Source organism: Mauremys reevesii, linkage group 4, assembly GCF_016161935.1.
Source record: "Mauremys reevesii isolate NIE-2019 linkage group 4, ASM1616193v1, whole genome shotgun sequence".
Taxonomy (NCBI): Eukaryota; Metazoa; Chordata; order Testudines; family Geoemydidae; genus Mauremys; species Mauremys reevesii.
This window is the reverse complement of record NC_052626.1, coordinates 104788247-104810442: the sequence shown is the minus strand read 5'-3', so window position 1 is coordinate 104810442 and position 22196 is coordinate 104788247. Positions and strand designations below refer to the sequence as shown.

Genomic DNA, 22196 nt, shown 5'->3' with positions numbered 1-22196 from the left:
CACAAGCTGACTGTGCGCTGCGTGAAGAAGAACTTCCTTTTATTTGTTTTAAACCTGCTGCCTATTAATTTCATTTGGTGACCCCTAGTTCTTGTATTATGGGAATAAGTAAATAACTTTTCCTTATCCACTTTCTCAACATCACTCATGATTTTATATACCTCTATCATGTCCCCCCTTAGTCTTCTCTTTTCCAAACTGAAGAGTCCTAGCCTCTTTAATCTTTCCTCGTACGGGACCCTCTCTAAACCCCTAATCATTTTAGTTGCTCTTTTCTGAACCTTTTCTAGTGCTAGAATATCTTTTTTGAGGTGAGGAGACCACATCTGTACACAGTATTCGAGGTGTGGGCGTACCATGGATTTATATAAGGGCAATAATATATTCTCAGTCTTATTCTCTATCCCCTTTTAATGATTCCTAACATCCTGTTTGCTTTTTGACCGCCTCTGCACACTGCGTGACATCTTCAGAGAACTATCCACGATAACTCCAAGATCTTTTCCTGACTCGTTGTAGCTAAATTAGCCCCCATCATGTTGTATGTATAGTTGGGGTTATTTTTTCCAATGTGCATTACTTTACATTTATCCACATTAAATTTCATTTGCCATTTTGTTGCCCAATCACTTAGTTTTGTGAGATCTTTTTGAAGTTCTTCACAGTCTGCTTTGGTCTTAACTATCTTGAGTAGTTTAGTATCATCTGCAAACTTTGCCACCTCACTGTTTACCCCTTTCTCCAGATCATTTATGAATAAATCGAATAGGATTGGTCCCAGGACTGACCCTTGGGGAACACCACTAGTTACCCCTCTCCATCCTGAGAATTTACCATTAATTCCTACCCTTTGTTCCCTGTCCTTTAACCAGTTCTCAATCCATGAAAGGATCTTTCCTTTTATCCCATGACAGCTTAATTTACGTAAGAGCCTTTGGTGAGGGACTTTGTCAAAGGCTTTCTGGAAATCTAAGTACACTATGTCCACCGGATCCCCCTTGTCCACATGTTTGTTGACCCCTTCAGAGAACTCTAATAGATTAGTAAGACACGATTTCCCTTTACAGAAACCATGTTGACTATTGCTCAAGAGTTTATGTTTTTCTATGTGTCTGACAATTTTATTCTTTACTATTGTTTCAACTAATTTGCCCGGTACCGACGTTAGACTTACCGGTCTGTAATTGCCGGGATCACCCCTAGAGCCCTTTTTAAATATTGGCATTACATTAGCTAACTTCCAGTCATCGGGTACCGAAGCCGATTTAAAGGACAGGTTACAAACCTTAGTTAATAGTTCCGCAACTTCACATTTGAGTTCTTTCAGAACTCTTGGGTGAATGCCATCTGGTCCCAGTGACTTGTTAATGTTGAGTTTATCAATTAATTCCAAAACCTCCTCTAGTGACACTTCAATCTGTGACAGTTCCTCAGATTTGTCACCTACAAAAGCCAGCTCAGGTTTGGGAATCTCCTAACATCCTCAGCCGTGAAGACTGAAGCAAAGAATCCATTTAGTTTCTCCGCAATGACTTTATCGTCTTTAAGCGCTCCTTTTGAATTTTGATCATCAAGGGGCCCCACTGGTTGTTTAGCAGGCTTCCTGCTTCTGATGTACTTAAAAAACATTTTGTTATTACCTTTGGAGTTTTTGGCTAGCCATTCTTCAAACTCCTCTTTGGCTTTTCTTATTACACTCTTGCACTTAAGTTGGCAGTGTTTGTGCTCCTTTCTATTTGCCTCACTAGGATTTGACTTCCACTTTTTAAAGGAAGTCACTTATCTCTCACTGCTTCTTTTACATGGTTGTTAAGCCACGGTGGCTCTTTTTTAGTTCTTTTACTGTTTTTCTTAATTTGGGGTATACATTGAAGTTGGGCCTCTATTATGGTGTCTTTAAAAAGGGCCCACGCAACTTGCAGGAATTTCACTTTAGTCACTGTACCTTTTAACTTTTGTCTAACTAACCCCCTCATTTTTGTATAGTTCCCCCTTTTGAAATTAAAGGCCACAGTGTTGGGCAGTTGAGATGTTCTTCTCACCACAGGGATGTTGAATGCTATTGTATTATGGTCACTATTTCCAAGCGGTCCTGCTATAGTTACCTCTTGGACCAGCTCCTGCGCTCCACTCAGGATTAAATCTAGAGTCGCCTCTCCCCTTGTGGGTTCCCGTACCAGCTGCTCCATGAAGCAGTCATTTAAAGTATCGAGAAATTTTATCTCTGCATTTCGTCGTGAAGTGAAATGTTCCCAGTCAATATGGGGATAATTGAAATCCCCCACTATTATTGGGTTCTTAATTTTGATAGCCTCTCTAATTTCCCTTAGCATTTCATCATCACTATTACTGTCCTGGTTAGGTGGTCGATAATAGATCCCTACTGTTATATTTTTACTAGAGCATGACATTTCTATCCATAGAGACTCTATGGAACCTGTGGATTCGCTTAAGATTTTTACTTCATTTGAATCTACACTTTCTTTAACATATAGTGCCACTCCTCCCCCTGCACGGCCTGTCCTGTCCTTCCGATATATTTTGTACCCCGGAATGATTGTGTCCCATTGATTGCTCTCAGTCCACCAGGTTTCTGTGATGCCTATTATATCTATATCCTCCTTTATCACAAGGCACTCTAGTTCACCCATCTTATTATTTAGACTTCTGGCATTTGTGTACAAGCACTTTAAAAACGTGTCCCTGTTTATTAGCCTGCCTTTTTCTGATGTGCCAGATTCTTTTTTATGTGACTGTTTATCATCTGATCCGGCCCTTACATTATACTTCTCATTCCTCTGCTCCTGACTATAATCTGGAGATTCTCTATCATCAGACTCTCTCCTAAGAGAAGTCTGTGTCCAATCCACACGCTCCTCTGCAGCAGTCGGCTTTCCCCCATCTCCTAGTTTAAAAACTGCTCTACAACCTTTTTAATGTTTAGTGCCAGCAGTCTGGTTCCACTTTGGTTTAGGTGGAGCCCATCTCTCCTGTATAGGCTCCTCCCATCCCAGAAGTTTCCCCAGTTCCTAATGAACGTGAACCCCTCCTCTCTACACCATCGTCTCATCCACGCATTGAGACTCTGAAGCTCTGCCTGCCTACCTGGCCCTGCGCGTGGAACCGGGAGCATTTCTGAAAATGCCACCATAGACGTCCTGGATTTCAGTCTCTTCAGTCTCTTCCCTAGCAGCCTAAATTTGGCTTCCAGGACATCTCTCCTACCCTTCCCTATGTCATTGGTACCTACATGTACCACGACCACCGGCTCCTCCCCAGCACTACACATAAGTCTATCTAGATGTGTATCTATACAGTCTATCTATACAGTGACAAACTTCTGAGTTATATACATTCACTCCTTTCTTCCATTTGTTATATATTATTATTTTTATTTTTTATAGCTGCTGTCATTTCCCCTCTAAACCAGCACAGCCTTCTTTCTTGATTGTGGCTTTTTGTGTGTCTAGTAAGGTGTTCTTAAATATAGTTAAGAGGGATGTCAAGATAGGTGACCATAATGTAATCATGATGCAGTTTTAAAATACTGACAACTATAACTTCAGACAAAAATAAATCTGAAGTGATGTGGAAGAAACAAATCAACATTTACTAAAATTCTTATCTGTTCTTTAAAAATGGGTCAGTTTCAATGTAAAATGTACAAGACCAAAATCTCTTCAGCCATATGGACTGTTCAGGTACAACTATGACTATTTATGATTGTACTGGAACAGTCCATATGGCTAAATAGATTGATTAGGAAATGGCTAAGAAAGAAAAATAACATACTTTACATTCCTGACAGCATCATAAGTAAGCATAGTGAAATGTACAATGTCAGACAGAAATGTAGAAGTATTATAAGCAATATCATTAGACATGCTCAATGCCACAGACTTTGGGAGTTGGATTTCCATTTTCCTTCATGGTGGCAGTTTATTTGAAGGAGGATATAAAGTAAATCTAGAGGCGCTTTCATGAGGTTGAACTGCAGATTAAAAAGTGAGGTGCCAATTCAGCAAGCATTTAAACACATGTTTAAGTCAATCCCTGTTCAGCAAAGGATTTAAGGGATTTTCTGATTATGAACTGTTGTAATGGGGGCTATCAGCTTTAAGAATAGGAGAAAATCAACTAATTCCATGTGACTGAGATAAAGGAAGGCAGATTTCTACTGATACATAAAACACCATGAATAATATAATATTAATTTCAACATGGACCAGATAAAAGCATACATGAAAATGGTAAAAAAACAAGTTATCTGGTCTATTGGTTTGGATATTAGTTTCACTTAAAACATGACACCCTAAAGTTACACAATTAAGCCCATTGTTTCTGACTTGGGATCCAGTCCCTGCACGCTGATGAGCAGTCTGTCCTGATCCAATGCAGCATGTGCTTAACTTTAAGCACATATATAATTCTGCTGATGTCAGTGGAACTACTCACATGTTCATAGTTAAGCATGATCTTAAGTGCTTTCATGGATTAGGGTCAGAGTGCTGAGCACCTTGAAGGATCAAGCTCTTAGTAAACACTGTCAGTGTTTTGATAGAGGTGGAAAGGACTTCCAGCATGGTGTTCTGCGTCCCGTCCGACAAATTTCAGGATTGTCTTCTATGTGCTAATTCTTTTTATCTTGTCTGTTCTTGAACATCAAATTCTGATGCCTTAGCAACCCACCTTGTTAAATGTACTCCATTGTCTAATTGACTCACTGTGCTAGAAGTGTTTTCTTAACTTGTAATTAAAAATTGTCCTTTTCTAATTTTAGATCAATATTCCTTGTTATGTCACCTTTAATTCTTAAGTAATTCATCCCTCAGCCTCTTATTCTATGTGACTAATATAATATATATTTTTAGGCCATTATTAAATACCCTCTGTTATAGGTGACAGAATAGCAATGCCTCTTGTTAAGAGTGCCTAACACTTTCTATCATAACCCAATGCTTATAACTTTGACAGACTTTAACTTCTCGGGCTGGAATTTTCCATGCTTTGTCTCTGCCTCAGGTTGAATTTTTTTTGTTGCTATGAAATGTTGATCAATATTCTATAGAGAACATACTGTATAGAATATTTAATGCAGTTCACATGGTAGCAACATTCTGCAGTAAAATTGTAAACCAATGGAGGAGTTGTGACTATGGGAGACAGAATGTTCTTAGGCTCTGAAGCGGGATTATGGAACTCATTCCCATAAAAGATAAGTAGTAGGCATCCTTCAGTCTTGAGAGACCATGAGTATGTGCCCCTGAGAAGTAAATAATTTACTCAGTTGGTTTTATGGCAGCTCTGGCTGAAGAACCCCACTTGAGAGAGACAATCTCTGCCGCATCCATCACATTTAAAGATGGTGTTTTGATCCTTTGGGCGCTGCCTTCTGCAAGCTCGTTTCTCCTCTGCTAAGCTGGGTGGCTTCCTCTCGTAACTCTGGAGACCTTTGTTAAGCTCTTGTCTCCAAAGGCTGTGGTCTTGAGTGTGATCTTCCCAGTTGTCCACATCCGTGTCCATTTCTTTGAGGTCTCACTTGCACACATCCTTGAAATGCAATTCTGGGTGTCTTTTGGGTCTTTTCCCAGATGCCAATTCACTGTAGAGGATGTCCTTTGGGATGCACCCCATCATTCATTTGCACACATGCCCAACCCAGCGGAGGCATCTCTGTTTGAGAAGTGTTTGCATGCTGGGTATGCTGGGCTGCTCGAGCACTTCAGTGTTGGTGACTCTGTCCCTCCAGGAGATGCCAAAGATTCATCGAAGGCAACACATATGGAAGCTGTTGAGCCTCTTTTCCTGATGAGAGTATCAGGTCCATGTCTCGCTCCCATACAAAAGTGTGCTGATAACACACCCACAATACACACAGATCTTTGTGTGTTCTGTCAGTTAGTTGTTTTGCCATCTCCTCTTGCTTATTCTAGACGTTGTTGTGGTGGCTTTTCCAGTGCGGATGTTGAATTCCATTTCAAGTGAAAGGTTGACTGTGTTCACCACTTCAAGTTCATAGTTGTTGATCTTGATGGAAGGTGCTTCCTCAACATTATGTTAATCTTTTTTAGCTTATGGTAAGCCCAAAGTCTTGGCAGGCTTTGGGAAAACTGACTATAAGGTTTTGGAGATGAGCTTCTGTGTGGGTTGTCACTGCTGCGTCATCAGCAAAAGGGAGGTGTTGGATAAGGTGAGAGCATGTGGGTGAAAGGCTCTGCCCTTGCTTAGCCCCATTACAGTGAATGGGACTCTGCGTGGGGGACAGTAGTCCACTTGTGTACTGTCAATTGTAGGATCAGAGCCTAAGTCCAGGTCTATACTTAAAGTTTTTACCAGTATAATAATGGTTTGGGATGTGATTTTTTTTTAATGACATTTTTATATTGGCAAAAGCCCTATTGTAGACACAGTTGTAAAAAAAAAGTGCTTTTGCTGGTGTAGCTGATTTTGTTTGGGGGAACGGGTATAAGCTGTACCTGCAAAAGCCGGTATAACCTGTGTCTTCACTGGGAGGGTTTGCCCATATAGATCTCCTGGTATAGCTAGACCAGCAAAACTTTTCTAGTGTAGACTAGCCCTCAGTATCAGATTGTTTATTAGGATATACCATATGTTTAAAAATATAGTTGCTAAAAATGTTTCAGGTATGTATCAAAGCAGCCGTACAGTAGGGATTCTCTTTGTCTTACCAACAGCCTTTACATTATTTCTAAAATGATCTAATATGATCTGGACTTCATAGAATCTCAGGGTTGGAAGGGACCTCAGGAGGTCATCTAGTCCAACCCCCTGCTCAAAGCAGGACCAAACCCAACTAAATCATCCCAGCCAGGGCTTTGTCAAGCCTGACCTTAAAAACCTCTAAGGAAGGAGATTCCACCACCTCCCTAGGTAACCCATTCCAGTGCTTCACCACCCTACTAGTGAAAAAGTTTTTCCTAATGTCCAACCTAAACCTCCCCCTCTGCAACTTGAGACCATTACTCCTTGTTCTGTCATCTTCTACCACTGAGAACAGTCTAGATCCATCCTCTTTGGAACCCCCTTTCAGGTAGTTGAAAGCAGCTATCAAATCCCCCCTCATTCTTCTCTTCTGCAGACTAAACAATCCCAGTTCCCTCAGCCTCTCCTCATAAGTCATGTGCTCCAGCCCCCTAATCATTTTTGTTGCCCTCCGCTGGACTCTCTCCAATTTATCCACATCCTTCTTGTAGTGTGGGGCCCAAAACTGGACACAGTACTCCAAATGAGGCCTCACCAGTGCTGAGTAGAGGGGAATGATCACGTCCCTCGATCTGCTGGAAATGCCCCTACTTATACAACCCAAAATGCCATTAGCCTTCTTGGCAACAAGGGCACACTGTTGACTCATATTCAGCTTTTCGTCCACCGTAACCCCTAGGTTCTTTTCTGCAGAACTGCTGCCCAGCCATTCGGTCCCTAGTCTGTAACAGTGAATGGGATTCTTCCGTCCTAAGTGCAGGACTCTGCACTTGTCCTTGTTGAACCTCATCATATTTCTTTTGGCCCAATCCTCTAATTTGTCTAGGTCCCTCTGTATCCTATCCCTACCCTCCAGCGTATCAACCACTCCTCCCAGTTTAGTGTCATCTGCAAACTTGCTAAGGGTGCAGTCCACACCATCCTCTAGATCGTTAATGAAGATATTGAATAAAACTGGCCCCAGCATCGACCCTTGGGGCACTCCACTTGATACCGGCTGCCAACTAGACATGGAACCATTGATCACTACCCGTTGAGCCTGACCATCTAGCCAGTTTTCTATCCACCTCACCGTCCATTCATCCAGCCCATACTTCTTTAACTTGCTGGCAGGAATACTGTGGGAGACTGTATCAAAAGCTTTGCTAAAGTCCAGAAATAGCACATCCACTGCTTTCCCCTCATCCACAGAGCTGGTTATCTCATCATAGAAGGCAATTAGGTTAGTCAGGCATGACTTGCCCTTGGTGAATCCATGCTGACTGTTCCTGATCACTTTCCCCTCCTTTAAGTGGTTCAGAATTGATTCTTTGAGGAACTGTTCCATGATTTTTCCAGGGACTGAGGTGAGACTGACTGGCCTGTAGTTCCCTGGATCTTCCTTCTTCCCTTTTTTAAAGATGGGCACTACATTAGCTTTTTTCCAGTCGTCCGGGACCTCCCCCGATCGCCATGATTTTTCAAAGATAATGGCCAATGGCTCTGCAATCTCATCGGCCAACTCCTTTAGCACCCTCGGATGCAGCGCATCCGGCCCCATGGACTTGTGCTGAACTACTTCCTTCTCCACAGAGAGCTGGTCACCTCCTCCCCATACTGTGCTGCAGAGTGCAGCTGTCTGGGAGCTGACCTTGTCTGTGAAGACAGAGGCAAAAAAAGCATTGAGTACACTAGCTTTCTCCACATCCTCCGTCACTAGGTTCCCTCCCTCATTCAGCAAGGGGCCCACACTTTCCTTGACTTTCTTCCTGTTGCTAACATACCTAAAGAAACCCTTCTTGTTACTCCTAACATCTCTGGCTAGCTGCAACTCCAAGTGTGATTTGGCCTTCCTAATTTCACACCTGCATGCCTGAGCAATACTTTTATACTCCTCCCTGGTTATTTGTCCAATCTTCCACTTCTTGTAAGCTGTTTTTTTGTGTTTAAGACGAGCAAGGATTTCACTGTTAAGCCAAGCTGGTCGCCTGCCATATTTACTTTTCTTCCTACACATCGGGATGGTTTGTTCCTGCAACCTCAATAAGGATTCTTTAAAATACAGCCAGCTTTCCTCGACTCCTTTCCCCGTCATGTTATTCTCCCAGGGGACCTTGCCCATCAGTTCCCTGAGGGAGTCAAAGTCTGCTTTTTTGAAGTCCAGGGTCTCTATTCTACTGCTTTCCTTTTTTCCTTGTGTCAGGATCCTGAACTCGACCATCTCATGGTCACTGCCTCCCAGGTTCCCATCCACTATTGCTTCCTCTACTATTTCTTCCCTGTTTGTGAGCAGCAGGTCAAGAAGAACTTTTCCCCTAGTTGGTTCCTCCAGCACTTGCACCAGGAAATTGTCCCCTACACTTTCCAGAAACTTCCTGGATTGTCTGTGCACCGCTGTATTGCTCTCCCAGCAGATTTCAGGGTGATTAAAGTCACCCATGAGAACCAGGGCCTGTGATCTAGCAACTTCTGTTAGTTGCTGGAAGAAAGCCTCGTCCACCTCATCCCCCTGGTCTGGTGGTCTGTAGCAGACTCCCACCACGACATTACCCTTGTTGTTCATACTTCTAAATTTAATCCAGAGACTCTCAGGTTTTTCTGCAGTTTCATACCGGAGCTCTGAGCAGTCATACTGCTCTCTTACATACAACGCAACTCCCCCACCTTTTCTGCCCTTGCTCTTGTTAACTTTCTTGCATCCTTCAGCCTATTTAGGAAAAGGCATACAGGTTTCAATCATGACAAGCATGCTTACTATAAACCCACTGTGATGGGTTGTCACCCCCGGGTGCAGTCTGGGAGCTGTGGGAACAGCTGTGCCTCTTAATCTGCCAGCTTTGCTGGTCTAACTAACACTGCTTTGTTGATGATTCCAGCCAGCCTCTCCATGCCCTGTTATCACCCAACGTGATCGCTGGTGGCGCCACGCACGCACACTGCGCTACCTGAGTGCTTTACCTAAGCTATTCAAAGACAGGCAGGAGGCAACAGCCAATTTCCCAGCTCCTCCAACGTGCACCCTTGCTGGAGTATAAACCCCAAATTATACTGTCGCGCACCGCACAGGGATCTGTACTGTTAGGTCATTAATAAAGTTCACCTTCCCCTTGATGTGGGAAAGATATGTAACAGCTTTTGCTCACAGAGCTGAGATTTTCCCCAGACGCTTCACTTAAAGGCACACTGGTCCTGCTAGCCCAGAATCTTGTCTTCCAGCAATGCCTGTTCTGTTCATTCCCTCTGAAGCACCTGGCATTGGCCAATCATTGGGTGATCCATCCCCTGTTGTCCACTCTCAGCTTCAGGCAATCAGAGGCTAGGGACACCCAGGGCATCTTGTGGCACTATTCCCCCATCATCAGTCACCATGCAGAAACAACCATTATTCTGCAGCTAACAGAAGCTTGTGGCAGAAGGTATCTTCTCTGAAGGAGACATAAACCTTATGCTAAATACAGGGACACCGGATGTCTCTGTGCCAAATATTGGGATGGAAAGAAAATCTCTTGGAATTTAATGTAAGCTATTTTATGTGTGTATCTCTTAAAACAAAACAAAAAGGTTTCTTTTGTAAAACAAATACGTATAAAAATTCTATACAGTGCATCTAGAGGATGCAGATTTACTGAGACAATTCCATGTACAATCCATGCCTCATCAGACATGGCATTTCTGTTTGAAAACTAAATATTGAAATTTGGGTAATTGCAATGAGTTTCTCAGCTACATTTTAATACCTTTTTCTCTCCTCATGCTCCAAAGAGTAAGTAGATTCCTCACTTTTTCACTATTGTGTTCTCTGAGCTTTTAGGTAGGGTGCAGTAAACAGTACATAGAGTCGGTTGTTCTAGTTTTGAAATTAGCGTTCCAAACACTGTCTGGCTGTAATGGAGAAATAACCAATAACGGTGTGTTTGTATTTAGAAACTGGCAAGGTCTTCACGTGGGGTAGAGCAGACTATGGGCAACTCGGAAGGAGTGCAGTGGTTCACGATGGACAAAGACAGGAGGTGCAGAGATCATCTGAGCAGCATTTGGAGCAGTTGTCTAATGTGCCAGTTTCAGTGCCTTGCCTCTCTGGAGCATCTCAGGTAAGGGAAAAATGTCCTTTTCTCAGCTTTAGAATTTCCCCTCTTTGCACAAGTCAAGATGCTCAGAATCATCTCCTGAAAAAACTTTCTTCAAAATGAAGCAAAACCAGCCCTTCCCTCCCACTCAAGTACTCCAAATTTAATTTGATTCAATTATTTGTAATTCTTAAATAATCATTGTGTTCTGAAACAAGTTTGTTCTTGGTAGAAGCAGTGAATGAGGGATTGGAGTTTTCATTAGCAAAAAGATTGCTTTAGATTTAGTATCTTCTTTAGATGTCAAATTTGAAGAGGATGTAGTTGCCCCTGTAATACGGTGTAACAGATTAGGTATTAGCCTAACTGTTTTCAGTGTTGCTTTCTTCTGAAGAAATCTGAATATGCTACAGTTTAACCTGTGACCTTCCCGCATTTAACACCGTGTTGCTCATATTGAGTTTCACTCTTAAGGCAATAGTGTTTTTAGTTTCGAAATAAGAAACAACCTTCCTTTAATGGTGTAGCTGAATCCAGAAGGGACAGATACCATATTTTCCGGCGTATAAGGCGACTGGGCGTATAAGATGACCCCCTAATTTTACAGTTAAAACATAGGTTTTGGCCTATACTCGCCGTATAAGACGACCCCCCCCTTCCCAGGGGGGGAGCCCAGAGCCTTTTAAATCCCAGCCGCGGCTGGGAATCAGAGGGCTCTGGGCTGCCCGCTGCGGCGGGGAACCCAGAGCCTTTTAAATCCCAGCCGTGGCGGGGAGTCAGAGGGCTCTGGGCTGCCCGCTGCGGCGGGGAGCCCATAGCCTTTTAAATCCCAGCCGCAGCCGGGAATCAGAGGGCTCTGGGCTGCCCGCTGTGGCAGGGAGCCCAGAGCCTTTTAAATCCCAGCCGCGGCCGGGAGTGCGGCGGGGAGCCCAGAGCCTTTTAAATCCCAGCCGCGGCCGGGAATCAGAGGGCTCTGGGCTGCCCGCTGCGGCTGGGAGCACAGAGCCTTTTAAATCCCAGCCGCGGCCGGGAATCAGAGCCTTTTAAATCCCAGCCGCGGCCGGGAATCAGAGGGCTCTGGGCTGCCCGCTGCGGCTGGGAGCACAGAGCCTTTTAAATCCCAGCCGCAGCCGGGAATCAGAGGGCTCTGGGCTGCCCGCTGTTTATACCCGGCATATAAGACGACCCCCGATTTTTGGGGGTTGTTTTTTAGTATAGAAAGTCGTCTTATACGCCGGAAAATACGGTACATTAGTATAACTGGAAAAAATGAAGTTACACAGTATGACAAGTAGACTGTCATTTGAATGGAATTGAAGATCTCTAAGCACATGATTCATAGTCCCTTGACATCATTGGAAAGACTCCCATTGACTTTAGTGGGCTTTAGATCAGGCCCTAAATGATAGAGAATTTCTCAGAGGTTGGATGTCAATACCGTCAACGAGGACTTTTGAAAAGAGTAGTAGACTTATTTTTGATGAAACTGAACAGTCAAACTTACAGGAGTCAGAGTTAAACTGTTAACAAAGAAAGAGCTTGGAAAATTTGACACTGTTTAAGGAGTACGTTGGTGCTGCAGCCACTGAAATAGAAAGATTAGGCGGAAAACTAGCCTTCTGTACTAAATCAAACAGTGCGAATCTTGAAATTCCTGGAAATTATTAGGTCTTGTAGAACAAAAGCTGGAGCTATTGTTAAACATGAAAATCTTGGTAATAGCCAATATCTTCAGTAGCATTACCATTTTAGAATAATGAGAGTTTTTCTAGTAATGACTGTCACAGTCCCCAAAGTAACTGCACCCCTTCATGATCTTCTTGGGTGACTACACTTAGGGCTCTATCCTCTAGCTATCACTTTTCTTAGGGTGGGATCCTGCTATCCACTCCCTACGGACCAGGGAGTTAGACTGCAGACTCCTGTGATTCACTGTGATTACCTCAGCAGCTCTGACTTTAGTTCAGAACCTGCAGTCCTATTTTCTCAGGGGCAATGATACAGTTAACCAGTGACTGCCTGCTTTTATAAAACAAAGTACTATGCAGAACAAAAGCATTACCAATGAATCATACCTTAAAAACAATAAAAAGCTTATATGCAGGTCTTGTCTTACCAGTCACCCGTCTTCTTCATGGAGACCCCGATAAAGGCCCTTTTCACAGGGTCTGTGTCTCTCGGTCAGAGTTTTATGTCAGTTCTTGAATCGTGTATGAGTGAAGCTGTTTCTTCGTACAGTTTAACATTTTTTACCAGATCGAACTAGTATATATATTATTGCCTCTGGGGAGTGAAACTGACACTAAGAATTTGCATTCTCTCTTCCCACCCCCTGCAAGTGACTTTGGGTCCTATAGAAAATGTTTTAATTTCCTCATTTAGCCAGGAGTGCAATCACTAGCCAGCCCTCAAAAATACATACATTTATAAAGTTGATATGATAGTCTTTGAATATCCCATGTGTCCATAGCATCTGTTGTATCTCAGTATAGTAGTTTCTGAATATTCCAGGCTACCAAAGCATGGCATTTGTCACAACGTCCATGGGAAAATATTGTACAAATAATCTAGTTAAGCACCAAATTATACCTTTCTGTAATTGCAGGTAGTGTAAAGGCTTTGGAAAATATGAAACTAGCTATTTGTCCAATAGCTTCTGGGTGCTACAATACAATGCAACATATTATTATAGAGTGCTTTTCATCTCAGGATTTCAAAGCATGTCACACGCCTCCATGAAGCCTCGCAACACCCCAATGAGGTGATATCTATCATTACCCTCATTTCATGGGTAGACTGAGGCAAAAAAGTAAAGTGACTTGTGTAAGACCAGACAGCAAGTGTCAGGGTTCACTCCCCACTCTGAACTCTGGGGTACAGATATGGGGACCCACATGAAAGACCCCCTAAGCTTATATTTTACCATCTTAGGTTAAAACTTCCCCAAGGTACAATTCCTTTCCTTGTCCTTGGACGGTGTTGCTGCCACCACCAAGTGATTTACAAAAAAATTCAGGAAAAAGGTCACTTGGAGTCCCCATTCCCCTAAAATATTCCCCTAATCCCCTTTGCCTCCTTTCCTGGGGAGGCTTGTGAATACTGACCAGACCCTTTGTCTCTAGGACACTGAAAATCAATCAGGTTCTTAAAGGAAGAACTTTATTTAAAAAAAGGGTAAAAGAATCAAACCTGCAAAATCAGGATGAAAGGTAACTTTACAGGGTAATAAAAAGATTTAAAACACAGAGGATTCCCCTCTGGACTCAACTTCACAGTTACAAAAAGGGAATAAAACTACCTTTTATCACAAGGAAAATTCACAAGGTAAAACAAAAGATAATCTAACTCATTTCCTTGCCTTACTTAAAATGTTTGTAATCTTAGATGGATCATTTCAGGAGATGTTTTACCTGCCTGATCTCTCTCTCTGTCGGGAAAGGGAACAAACAAAGAGAGCACAAACAAGAACCTCCCCCCGCAGATTTGAAAGTATCTTCTTTCCTTATTGGTCCTTCTGGTCAGGTGCCAACCAGGTTTTTTGAGCTTCTTAACCCCTTACAGGTAAAGCAATTCAGTACAGCTGCAACGGGGGATTTTATGCTACCCTTTTCTTTATGTTTATGATAGCAAGTAGTGGCAGAACCAGGAATAAAAACTGAGTCCTAGCTCAAAGTCCTTTGCTCTAACCACTAGACCATGCACAACATTATTACTATTAACTTTTATATGTATTATGGGTAATGCGTAGAGATCTCAATCAGGAGGAGTCTGCAGTCTACCTATAAGATTTACATCTTAATTTAAAGTGCAAATTGCAGTGTGAGCATCACACCAGACAGAGGGAAGAAGGAAGTTGCAGTAAATAGGGTGCTTGTCTGGGATTTAGAAAACTTGGGTTTAATTCCTACTCATGAGGGCATTCTGTGCCTAAAAATTCTGCACACAATATTTTAAAAATCTGCACTCTGCAAGTTTTATTTGTCAATAAATAAATGCAGAGGCTCCAGCATGACAGTGGGGAGCACAAGCCACTGGTTGCACGAAGCTGGGAGATCACCCTGAAGCCTTCCCACCCTCCACCCCAGGGACACGGACTCACTGGTGAGGCAGCACCCGACCCTGACACAGCACAGGGCCTGGGTTTGCCCCAGAAAAACACCCTGGAGCCCTGCCCCTCTGAGCCAGGCACATTAAGTGTGGGGCAGGGAGGCTTAACCAGGCAGGATCCAAGCATGGAGGGGCTCAGTGTGGGGGGGATCCAGGTGTGGGGTGAGAAGATTCTGTGTGAGACAATCTGGAGGCAGGTAGCTCAGTGGGGGGGGTCTAGGTGTGGGGAGGATCTGGATGCACAGAGGCTTGTTGGGGGTGTGTGTGTTCCAGGTGCAGGGGCAATGGGACTCTGCAGGGGCTTCCAGGTGAAAGTGGTTGGGGCTCAGTGTAGGGGTCTGGGTGTGGGGGTCTCAGCAGGGTGTCTGGGTGCTGGGAGAGTGGGGTTTGGTGGGGTGGGGGTCTGGGTGCAGCTAATTGGGGGTCAGTGGTGTGGGGGTCTGGATGTGGGGGCTCACGGTGGTGCGGGGGGGTGGGGCTTGTCAGGTTGGGTGTTTGAGTGCAGGGAGCTCATTAGGGGGTGGTCTGGGTGCAGGGGTGGGGGTCCGGAGGCAGGGTGTCTGGATGCAGGGGGCTCCAGATGCAGTGGTTGAAGTTCAATAGGGTGGGATTCGGGTATGGAAGGCTAGGGGGGTTCTGGGCATACAGGGTGAGGCTTGGCAGGGGTGTCTCGGAGGTCCAGATGCACGGGAGTTGGACAGATGGGGGAGCAGCTCCCTCTACAATGACCCCTCCTCCTGCAGCTGAGGAGTGATGGGGACAGGAAGCAGGGGAGGATGCTGAGCTTCCTGCCACTGGGAGAAGTTTCTGGGAGTGAATCTGACACAGCCCCAGCCACTCTTTGCAGGGGAAGGGGAAGTCCCGTCCTCTTCTGCCTTCAGCGCAGCCACAACTAGCAACTGATCTTGGCTCAAGGTAGGAGCCACTGGCTGGAGTATCCACAGCGCTGTGGTGATTTACCTCTCTGCTGGCTGCTCCAGGTGCCTGAAACAATGTACTTGCGCAGCTAGGGAGTGCTGCGTGACTGCTCTTGCAGCTTTCCTTTGCTTCCCTGTCACAGTCATTTTTCTGTGGGGATGCAAAGAAATCTGCAGGGGATATGAATTCTGCACATGCATAGTGGCGCAGAATTCCCCCAGGAGTAAATTCCCTGCTTCACCATAGACTTCCTTTGTGACTTGTTCTCTCTGTCCCTGAGTTCCCCATCTGTAAAATGGGGATAATAACACTGGCCTACCTCTTAGGATTGGTGTGACAATAGATACATTAAAGATTGCAAGGCACTAAGTACCTGAGATAGTTAAGATGTTTGGTTGCTTGTAGTTCTTTGGGGCGATAGGTTCTAAATGCCCAAATCAATGAAAGCGACAATACCTAGATGTACAGTAATTCATAAACAGCAACAAACTTCACCTCTGACCCGGGGAATTGAATGGTTGTAGACATCTGCTTTTCCATTTGACTCCAATTATCGTCCAGCATGTGCTTCTGTTCAGTTCATCCTTACTAATGTTATACTCTTAGGCTGGGAATTTGAGTTCATGTTAATCAGTGCCCTGAGCGGAGGCGAGCTACGGTGGTGAGGGGCACGGGGAGGGACGCAGGAAGTAACCCTGTGGGGGGGGCAGAGGAACTGCCCCCCCAGCTCACCTCCCCTCCACTGCCGCCTGCTCCCCCGAGCACGCCACCGCTCTGCTTCTCCCCCTTCCCTCCCAGGCTTGCCTGGGAGGGAGGGGTAGGAGGGGAATGCGGTGTGCCTGGGGAGGAGGTGGGGCTGGGGATTTGGGGAAGGGGTTGGAATGGGGTGGGGAAGGGGCGGAGTTGGGGCGGGGCTGGGAGGGCACAGGAACATTTTTTTGCTTGGGGCGGCAAAAAACTTGGAGCCAGCCCTGTTTGTAAGTTTATATAAAATTGACTGAAATGAATTTTTGGCAGGGCTATAATCTGCTGGTTGCTTATTGACTTGAGTTAGCATCGTTTAAAAATACAAGGGGAAAATTGTGTTCAGATAATACTCAGGGCCAAACATAAATAAGTTTGCTTTTTATTGTCATTTAAGGCTGCTCTCCTGTCCTTAATGCGGACTGTAATCCCTACTATGCAGCTTGTTGCCTCTACTCATGTGGTTGACCTACTACTTTCTCCTGCAAGGGGTGGTGATTGTTCTGTCTTGTAAATATTCATGATGCCATATCAGTCTGGACTGAAAATCTCCTTGTTTCTGAGTGAACCATATGTTACTTTAATGTAGCTTAATTCCATTACATGTATTCACTTGGAAATATTGTTCTTGGGAACTATAAGCAAAATCTTTTTCTTTTTTCTTCTTTCAATATAAACAATGACACACAAATCAATAAAAAGGACAATCTTACAGCAGCACAATGACTGTCCAGCAGTTTTAAAGGGTTTACTTCTTTCAGTGATAGCTTAAGCTTATAAAGAGTTAGTATCTGTATTGGAATCATGAAGCATCATGTGTTTAAATCAACTGAATAATTATATTGCAGATAAATATATTATTTCCCTTTCTGTGCAGAATAAGTCACTGAGAAGAAATTTCAAGTTTGTGCTGAAATCAGTTGTGTGGCATTACGCATGAGGTGCTTTTGTGTTGTATGGGGTCCTTGATTGGGTCTCTTAGGTATATCTGATTCGTTTATTGCATGATGTACATTCATATCCATTGCTCTTGAGATGAAAGGACAAATGGAGATTAAATACAAATGGACTGAAATTTGATTAGCCTCTCTGTTTAGTGAATGTTACAAAGATCTAGTTGATCATTTTCTTCTTCTCAAAATGCTTCTCCAGCTTGTCTGGTATTTTTGGTCTTAATAGCTACTCTTTTACTGTTTGTGATATGTTTTGCATGTCATTCATTGCAGCGAACATTCACAGTAAGCAATAAACTGACTGAGAAGAAGTCATTATATCTGACTAAATGGCTTTCACTAAATTGAAAGGAAGAAGGGATATTTTCTCTCTGGGAATAAAGAATTGCCTTCACATACAGCCACATTCTGATTGTAGCTCTAATCTCACTAAAGGAAGTTCTGCTAGTTTGTAGCTGTTCAGGGCAGTGAGCACTGGAGTTTCTTAATGAAAAGAAAAATTAGAGCAGTGAAGTGAAAAAATGACTTGCTGCTTTACACTGTCACCATCAAATGAATGGCTGTGTGCTTAGTCCACCCCATCCAAGCCAGTGTAGTAATGGAGTATGCAGGGGTTCTACCACGCATCTCAGGGCTGGAGACTGAGAATACCCTATCAGCTGGAGTAGCTGCTCCTGGGCCTGTTGTGTGGCTCCCATGACCCTGCCCTGCCCCCTTGAGGGAGCCAGTGTGGAGACCTTTCCCGTGGTGTGTAGGGATTGTGCAAGCACTCCCATGTGGCTACTTCCCCTGTGCAGGGCATTAGTGGTGCAGTGTGTGTTGCACTGGCCTTCTGTGTCTGGGGTGAATTTTACTGTGCGGTTAGGTATAGCTGGCTTTGTTAATACTTTACCCTCTTTGCTGCACTAATTGATTCCTTTGTTCGTCCATAGGCCTTTGAAAGTCGTGTGCTTTTATTTTTCCCCACATCACTATATTATATAGATATATAAATAATATTGTACTTGCAAGTGATCAAGCTTCTAGCTACAAAGTACACAATCTCAGCTGCTATGATAAAGTGACAAATCTCCCTGGGGAATTTTGCCTCTAGACTCCTGTAAACAATATAAAGGGAAAACCTAATGTCTTGGAATAATATACTTCAATAAATACCCAATATGAGAAAATCTACTTCAGACTACTCTTCTAGTTTATATTGTGACTTCTGATGGTAAGTCAATAAATATTTCTTAAAATCTTAATCATAGCTTTATTTATAAAACATGTCAGCAATGGAATGAAAATGAACACTTGGCAAGATAACATATTCATGACCTTAGAGTTACGTATTACCTGCATAGCTCCGCGACAGAGTGCTGAGAGCCAGTGGTGGACCCAGCACTCTGACCACTTAAGCCTTATCTAGTTCCACCAGGAAAGGCCTGATGGAGGAGGAGAGAACTTTATTGCCTAAGCAGAGTGTGCAGGGAGAGGGGTTTGGTGAGCTAAGGAGCTAATTATCCTACCAACTGGGGAGGCTAGTTAAAAACACAGGAAGGAAGAGCAAAGGGGAAGGCTAGCAGAGCCCATAGGAAGAAAGGTCTCAGACTGGTGAGGTCTCTTTTGCTTCCTTTCCGTGGAGAAAAAGCTGAGGATTAGGAAAAACTGTAAATAGACTTGCTGCACAGGATTCTGACTGGGCCTTTTTGGTGAGGGTAATAAAAATTCATAGAGGTGATAATCAATCAAAAGACATCTTTGACTGTTTGTGAGGGATCTCAGGACAGGAGAGGAGTCTGCCCTGTTACAAGTTCATATGGATTTATTTGTTCCATTGTATGTTGTAAAGGTTTGTAGCCATGGTCCATATATTAGAGTTAAAATCTGAAAACAGAAATAAGTTTTTTCTCTGTAAGAGAGAGCCTATAGATACCAACCCTGAAATGTCAGATTTTGCTGTGTAGCATTTGAGAGCATATGTATGTTAACTCAGTCACTAAGTTGATTTAAAAATGGAGAGTTTTATGCAGGGATATAATAATAATTTTCCACTCTTTCCAAGTGCAATAACTTTTTAATTAGTAAAGAAAATATCTCGTTAAAAGTTTTGGTGAAAAATAAAAGCTGTTGACACTAGCTCCTTGTTTCAGTTCCGGGGTTTGAGCAGTGCCATTGAATTGCTAGATCACCGCTCAGTATTATTATTTATATGACAGAAACTTAGAGTGCCCCATGTACTGGCACTGTACACAATCATAGTAAAGTATGATCTCTGTCCTGAAGAGTTTAAATGTAAGTAGACAAGATAGACAAAGGCTAGGTGTGAAAACGGAGAAGTGAAGTGACTTGCCCAAAGTGAACTGCAAAGCCAGGAACAGAAGCCAGGGCTCCCAAGTCCTAGTCCAGTGCTCTCCTCTATAACTGAAGGGGAAAGTTACCTGATGTGTGCATGCTGTAAATAGTACAGATTATCCCGATCTTAATCCTGACCGTTTTGGTTCCTTTGTACTGCTGTCACTGTGCAAAGTGTCCAGAAAGCTACTGGATCGCCACAGCTAGTGATTCTCCAGCATGGGGTTGACCCCAGTTGGTGGAGAGGTGGCACAGGTTGTTTCCACCCACTTTCCTGCAGCCCCTAATGTAGGGCGCGTGGTGGGCTAATTCCTGCAGGAAGGGATCATGGCTGGAGCACACTGCTTTCCAGCAATCCCTGGCTGGCAGACAGTCCTTTTACACCATAGCCAGCCGGGTGTGCTTGAGAGCAGGCTGGGGGATATTGGATGCAGCTGAAAGTTGGGGCACCAGAACGCCAAACTTCTTTCAGTGTTGGAAGTTTATTCCATCGCCAAATCTTTCATACGTGGTACATTCTGGACAGTATAAAGGTTACTTCTGAGCTCCAGTTCAAGTATTATTAATGCTCCTAGAAAAAATTGCCACTATAATGACCACTTGAAGGAATACATTTGTTTCAGTTTATTCTTTTTATAAAAAACATGGTAGGCTTTAAGGTATTATCTATGACCCAGTCTGGGGGTGGGTGTCCATTCCTCAATTCAGTAACTCACTAATGTTAATAGTCCATATGCATGTACAGTTGTGGTAATTTTGAATGTGTTGTTAGAAAACATATGCTTGGTTTTGGAGGAGCATAGAATAATTTGCCCTGTAACCTAGATGGGGGCAGATTATCCCACATCTGCCTACTGTGGTGTACTTAAAACTTTCTCTGAAGCATCTTGTTCCCACCAGTCAAAGACAGGATACTGGACTAGTTGGAATTAGGGTCTGATCCAGCATGGCAGTTCCTATATTCCTATATACCCAAACCATGGATGCAATAAGATGTTCAGAGGACTATGGCTGCTTCAGAGAGAGAATGTAGACCCCTTAGGTAGGCAAAACGGTGTTATGATGCTATAGATGCCTTTCATAGGGTAAACATACCTTATTTCCAGTGTTCTAGATTTCATAGAATCATGGAAGATTAGGGTTGGAAGAGACCTCGGGAGGTCATTGAGTCCAACCTCCTGCTCAAAGCAGAACCAACCCCAACTAAATCATCCCAGCCAGGGCTTTGTCAAGATGAGCCTTAAAAACCTCCAAGGGTGGAGATTCTACCACCTCCCTAGGTAATCCATTCCAGTGCTTCACCACTCTCTTAGTGAAATAGTGTTTCCTAATATCCAACCTAGATCTCCCCCACTGCAACTTGAGACCATTGCTCCTTGTTCTGTCATCTGCCACCACTTTGAACAGCCGAGCTCCATCCTCTTTGGAACCCCCCCCTTTCAGGTAGTTGAAGGCTGCTATCAAATCCCCCCTCACTCTTCTCTTCTGCAGACTAAATAAGCCCAGTTCCCTCAGCCTCTCCTCATAAGTCATGTGCCAGAGCTCCCTAATAATTTTTGTTGCCCTCCACTGGACTCTCTCCAATTTGTGAATATCCTTTCAGTAGAGGGAGGTCCAAAACTGGATGCAGTACTCCAGATGTGGCCTCACCAGTGCTGAATAGAGGGGAATAATCACTTCCCTCGATCTGCTGGCAATGCTCCTACTAATGCAGCCCAATATATCGTTGGCCTTCTTGGCAACAAGGGTTCATGGTTGAATCATATCTAGCTTCTTGTCCACTGTAATCCCCAGGTCCTTTTCTGCAGAACTGCTGCTTAGCCAGTCAGTCCCCAGCCTGTAACAGTGCATGGGGTTCTTCCGTCCTAAGTGCAGGACTCTGCACTTGTCCTTGTTGAACCTCATCAGATTTCTTTTGGCCCAATCCTCCAATTTGTCTAGGTCACTCCGGACCCTATCCCTACCCTCCAGCTTGTCTACCTCTCCCCCTCAGCTTAGTGTCATCCGTGAACTTGCTGAGGGTGCAATCCATCCCATCATCCAGATCATTAAGAAAGAAGTTGAACAAAACCGGCCCCTGGGGCACTCCGCTTGATACTGGCAGCCAACTAGACATCGAGCTGTTGATCGCTACCCGTTGAGCCTGACAATCTAGCCAGCTTTCTATCCACCTTATAGTCCATTCATCCAATCCATACTTTTAAAACTTGCTGGCAAGAATACTGTGGGAGACCGAATCAAAAGCTTTGCTAAAGTCAAGATATATCATGTCCACTGCTTTCCCCATATTCACAGAACCAGTTATCTCCTCATAGAAGGCAATCAGGTTGGTCAGGCATGACTTGCCCTTGGTGAATCCATGTTGAGTGTT

At 43.8% G+C, this 22196-nt stretch overlaps 1 protein-coding gene across 15 annotated transcripts in view; it reads left to right on the top strand.

The window, feature by feature from the left end:
• The window catches only part of SERGEF (secretion regulating guanine nucleotide exchange factor), a 257753-nt gene that overhangs the window by 51571 nt on the left and 183986 nt on the right, over positions 1-22196 (top strand). For 14 of the 15 annotated variants that reach the window (XM_039536446.1, XM_039536448.1, XM_039536451.1 and 11 more), the window contains exon 9: positions 10627-10793. In XM_039536446.1, the coding sequence (XP_039392380.1) occupies positions 10627-10793 (167 nt within the window). Of the gene's footprint in view, positions 1-10626; positions 10794-18584; positions 18641-22196 lie in introns of those variants that run through there. The other variant, XM_039536458.1, reaches the window with a different exon arrangement.